The sequence below is a fragment of the Zea mays genome, chromosome 5 (genome assembly GCF_902167145.1).
Source record: "Zea mays cultivar B73 chromosome 5, Zm-B73-REFERENCE-NAM-5.0, whole genome shotgun sequence".
Taxonomy (NCBI): domain Eukaryota; kingdom Viridiplantae; phylum Streptophyta; class Magnoliopsida; order Poales; family Poaceae; genus Zea; species Zea mays.
The window spans coordinates 159056292-159061772 of NC_050100.1; the positions used below are offsets into that span (position 1 = coordinate 159056292).

At 50.1% G+C, this 5481-nt stretch overlaps 1 protein-coding gene across 1 annotated transcript; it reads right to left on the reverse strand.

The window, feature by feature from the left end:
* Nucleotides 1-690: 690 nt before the first annotated feature.
* On the reverse strand, nucleotides 691-5229 carry LOC103627103 (probable protein phosphatase 2C 26). Its single transcript, XM_020538141.1, is given in 5 exon segments — nucleotides 691-2981; nucleotides 3333-3971; nucleotides 3973-4368; nucleotides 4572-4797; nucleotides 5195-5229. Coding segments are annotated over 5 exon segments (1425 nt in total). The 3' UTR covers nucleotides 691-2852.
* Between the last annotated feature and the right edge of the window lie 252 nt (nucleotides 5230-5481).

A 5481-nucleotide genomic window follows, 5' to 3' on the forward strand; every position in this document is an offset into this window, starting at 1 on the left:
ACCAAGACAGACTTTACAAATACACAAGAACAGCTACCATGTGAACTGCAGTATTTTATTTGGAAAATATTTGGGAATTCACCTCTCTTTGAAGAAATTGACTGTCTCACATGATTGATAAGGTAGCTGACTGCCTTTCTGGCTGAAAAACTGATCTTTTAGCGTGCGCTGGCCCAAGGATCTTCATCTGGTCCGTGCTCACATTGATGATAGTGTATTTGACAATGGCTATGGAACTCCTGTCATGGGACCATTAAGACGATTGATAGGATTGGAAGGGGTTTTCTTTGGTGAGGATGAGAATATCCATGGGCCATTTCTTGTGGCTTGGACCAAAACTTGTCTCTGTCTGGAGCTTGGTTGACAGGGAATTTCTAACCTTCAAAATATTTCTTGGCACTATTAATGAGATGGCTGTGGTTACAAAAAACGGAGCCAGATCTCGCCCTTGGCTGGCTTTTCCTATACTGGTCCACCAATGCGCCTGGTGCCTTCTTTTCTGTGGCTGTGATTTCAGATGGGACCATTAAGACGATTTATAGGATTGGAAGGGGTTTCCTCTGGTGAGGATGAGAATATCCATGGGCCATTTCTTGTGGCTTGGTGTTGTGGCTGCTGCGTGGTGGTAGGCGAGGGGTATGCAGGGGAGAGTGGAGGAGGAGAGTGGCTTGAGAACAAGAACGCAGAACGTAGCGAGGAGGTCTGTCGTCGCCGGCGGCTGAAGGCGCCACCGTCGAAGAACAGCCCACCTCTAGGAGGTAACTGTATTATTCTTCGATGCCCTCTTACAAACTAGCAGCCAGCCTTTATAGTATAGGCGGCAGGGAACACACCCAATCAACTTATTACTTTCTATAATGGAAATAGGAAACTCTACTGTCTGCTATAGCAGAAATAGGAAACTACTGATTGATATACTGGAGATAGGACTCGCCTGATCCTCTTCCCTTGCTTCCAATTCGGCTGCCTGATTGCTTGCTTCCTTTCCTATTCTTCCAGCTCTTCTAGCTCGGTTGCCTTATTGGTGGAGGTTCCCTTCTTGTGCCTGCGCCCATAGGTGTTCCTGTAGAAGAATGAGTCCACAACACTTGGACCAAAACCTGTCTCTGTCTGGAGCTTGGTCGACAGGGAATTTCTAACCTTCAAAATCTTTGTTGGCACTATTAATGAGATGGCTGTGGTTACAAAAAACGGAGCCAGATCTCGCCCTTGGGTGGCTTTTCCTATACAGATCCACCAATGCGCCTGGTGCCTTCTTTTCTGTGGCTGTGATTTTAGAAGTTGGTGATGTTGCTCATACATTATTTTGGACTCATTGTTGGTTTCATGGGCAACGGATTTGTGATCTGGTGCCCCAGCTATTTCCTTTGGTTGCCTAAGGAAGATCAAGCAAGCACACAGTGTTGGCCTGTTGGGAGATGGGTCTTATCACAATTAGACTGCAAATATCCAAGGTGCTCTATCTGTTGATGTTATTGCCAAGTACCTTGAGCTCTAGGACATTCTCTTTGAGGTGGCTTTGCAACCTGGGGTAGAAGACTCATATATGCTGTTTTTCAATATCTGGCCAGCACACAACGAAGTCTGTTTAAAGGAGCTTATTTTAGGGTGCAATGACATATGGACCTTGGGAAAGAATATGGAAATTCATGGGCTCCAGAGAATTGTAATTCTTTTATGTGGTTAATGGCTCATGACAAGTGTTGGACCCAAGGTTTTAAAGTCGGCTAGTCGACTCTAGTCGCCTGACCACCGATAAGGTGACTAATCGCGATTAGTCGTCGATTTACTCGATTAGTCGAGCCTAGTCGACTCCTAGTCGTCCTATAGTCGTCCACCTATAACAGGACCCTATGTATATATATATATATACTAGGCATGTACCCGTGCGTTGCGACGGAAGACAAATTGACGAGCCTCCAACCGCTCAAGCTCTAGCGACGTGTGGCGTGACTGCAATGGTGATGGGAACGCTCGTGGGAAACAGTGCCTCGTTGCAGAGGATCATGAGCCCAATCACGCCACCACTCAACGCCATGAGTTCCATCATCCTTTTGCGGGGCTGCCATTGCCACGAGCTCCATATATAAAATGAGTTGTTCAGATCATAATAACCAAAACAATGGTTCTGTTTAATTCGTGTATTGTCTTCTAATATTGACAAAGTCTCAAACAATATTGACAAAGCATATATCCTTATCTAATTGCCGAGTCGACCCGCGTAGACAGAACCCTTCGTGCCCGATGGTCGTTCCACCCTGATCACGACAACGCGAGGCTAGAAAAGCTGCCAGCCGAGCAGCCGAACAGGTGAGCCACAGCGGCGTCCGCCCCTTGGCGTCCGCGTGCTCCATCGTCGGCCGCAGCGCGGCCACTGTGATCGCTAGTGCGGCGGCGAGCAGGGCAGGCGTGAGGCTGCGCCACCACTTGCGTATCGCGGATTCGCTCGAGGGCTTGGACGGTGTGGTCCTGGGAGCGTCGGGCTTGGAAGAAGAAGACCACACAATAAGCTTACCAGCTTTCTTTGCAGCACGGGAGAGTAGCTCCTCAATTAAACTCTGTGCAGGATCACCCTCAGGAAACCGCTCCATAAAATTCTCAACATGCGGCACTACCTCCTCATTGTTTAGGTACTGATATAAGCCATCAGACGAAAGAACAAGAAACTGATCCCTGATGGAGAGCTTATTATGGCAAAGAGTAGGTGTGCATAATATATATATGGTGTATCACCTATATACTCATTGCGAAACATCTCTAGAAACCCATCATTGAACCTTGCCGGTAAATCAGACAGACTTCTCATTAAATTTTACTTGTTTCCCCTACATGGACCTTTCATAACAATCAACCTACAGTTTCTTTACCTGTTTGAGATACCCAGCACCAAATGCACGGGTAACTGTTAGACGACCTTTCACTCTATCATTAACAACACACTGATCATCATCTGGATGTTCGTGTCTGATCCTCTGCACTTCCTGCACATCAACACAAAAGAACATGAGTTCACATGCATAAAGAATTCATAGGCTAAAACACTTATGATGCTTCCCATCCACTCATACTATCCCACGACATATAAATTCATAACTCCAAAAGAAAAATGGTCTGCCGATTGTAAAGCCATGCTGTTGAACAGGCCAATCCACATACTGCACATGTATTCACAGAAGCCACCATAGGGCATGTTCAACCAGGATAACAAAAAATGTGTTTGAATATTTTTTTATATGATGCAAGCTCATCTTTTCAGTAAACCCAGTAGATGCACAAATGCATTAGCAATTTAGTACTATGCATCAATTCAGATATGTCTGCAAAAAGGTTACCTCTTCAATGCTCGTGCTATGATCAGTCGACAGCTGCAATGCCTCGAGCCCAATTGCCGAATACCCAGGGATCCTTGTCTCGGTCTCCAAGCTCACACCAATGTCCTCCACCTGCATGCTTCCAATCAAGCAATCTTCGTCGTCCCATCGCTGTGCCACAATGGCACGGCTATCCCCAAGGTTCATTACATACACGTCGTCATCCCTCAACAGGACCACGACCAGGCAAGCTCCGGTCACTGCCAACTCTAGGCGGGATCCCATTGACTGACTGGTCTTGTCCAGGTACGTCGACTCCGTCGTAGCTAGCGCCCGGGCCAGTGCGCTCAGTACCGCCCTGTGATCCCTCACCGCCGGCGCAACCGTCAACCTCTTAACTCCCCACTCCCTGCCGCTTTGACCATCGCCAACGGCGGCCGCATGGGCCCACAAGGGATGCCTCTGTTCCTTGAGCCTGGCAAGCGATAGAGCGAACCGGCCGGAGCCCGAGAAGTCGAGTTCGCTATCCTCGTCCTCGCCATCCGCCAGGAACTGCCACAGCTGCTTGGATTCCGGATCGGCCTCTTTGTAGAAGATCCCACGGAGCTCGCGCAGCAGGAAGCGGTAGAGATTAGCGACCAGGAAGTCCGGGGCCTCGGGGGCCGTTGAAGCCGTCATAGATGCCGACGAAAAGCCAGCGCTGATCCTCGGTGACAACCACGTGGACCCTGTCCTCCCCGGCGCGGTCGTGCGCCCACTGAACGCCGTCCTCCCGGCGGAGCGGCACGACGCATGGTCGGTTCTTCTCTGAGATGCTCCGCGCAGGGCCACAACTCCCTGGGCCCGCTGGACGACTAGGACAGCAGCCGATTCGCGTCGGTCTCCGCCGCCACGAGGTCCGTCCGGGGAGTCCCTCGTAAGCCGCACCCTGATCCTGGACCCGGCAGCCAGCGCAGCGGCGGGACGCCGTCGGGGGAGAACCACTCGGGCGGCCTCTCGAAGGCCATGTCGTCGTGGTTGCCGAACACCGTCGCCCACGGCACGCCCCGGCCTCGGGCTCGCGTTCGGGACTGGGAGGTTGTTAGCCGTCACCAGGTCACCGAGGTACACCACCAAGTCTGAGCGAAGATGCGTGGATCGGATTCCGCTGCCGCAAAGACCGTGAGGTAGAGAGGGAGTTTCGTTTCAGTTCTTTGATTCTTTCGGAGGAAAAGGGAAAGGGTCAGGGGAAGTAAAAGGAGAGCGTGCGCAGGCACGCACCTGGGTTCTCGGCGTCGAGGACGGCGGCCATGACGCGGTCGGACGCGACATCCTGCGCGGGGCCCCAGTCCGTCCACGCATCTGCAGGTCCGCGAACAGGGCCACTTTGAACGCTCCTAGCCCGAACCACAGCGGCGGCCGCCCCTTGGCGTCCGCGTGCTCCGTCGCCGGCCGAAGCGCGGCCACCGTGATCGCCAGTGCGGCGGCGAGCAGGGCGGGCGTGAGGCTGCGTCACGACTTGCGCATCGCGGATTCGCTCGAGGGCTTTGACGGTGTGGTCCTGGGAGTGTCGGGCTTGGTGCGTTCTTGGTCTGGTGAAGCCCCGCGTTCGGAGTCGGAGGGAGGTGGGCGACATTCACGGCGGGGACTCGCTTGGTTGACGGGAGAGGGAGGCAGAACATGGTGCACGGTGTGGACGCTTACACACCGTGCTTATAGAGTAGTATATATATATATATATATATATATATATATATATATATATATATATATATATATATATATATATATATAATATAGCTGTAGCACGACAGCAGTACACTATAGCTGTCTAGCAGGACAGCAGTACAGGCAATCAAAATCAAGGATGTTTCCACTAAAAGTAAAAGGTAAAGATCACTTACCTTGGATTATACAGCAAAGCAGCAGTGCAGCACATTGATTTCAAGTTTTGAACTCCAGGAATTATTAGAACTGATAAGATTAAAATGATAACTGATAAAATGCATGTCATAAGATGATAACTGATAAGATTAAAATAAGATAAATTGCAATATTGTTTTGCAGGACAGCAAGACACTAGAACTAGATTAAATAAATGCTAAACTGCTAATCAAGCATTTCATCAGCTAGTTCAAAGCCTGTTCCATCTTCAGTTGGATCTTCAGTGGATGCAACAGCAAGTTCTTCT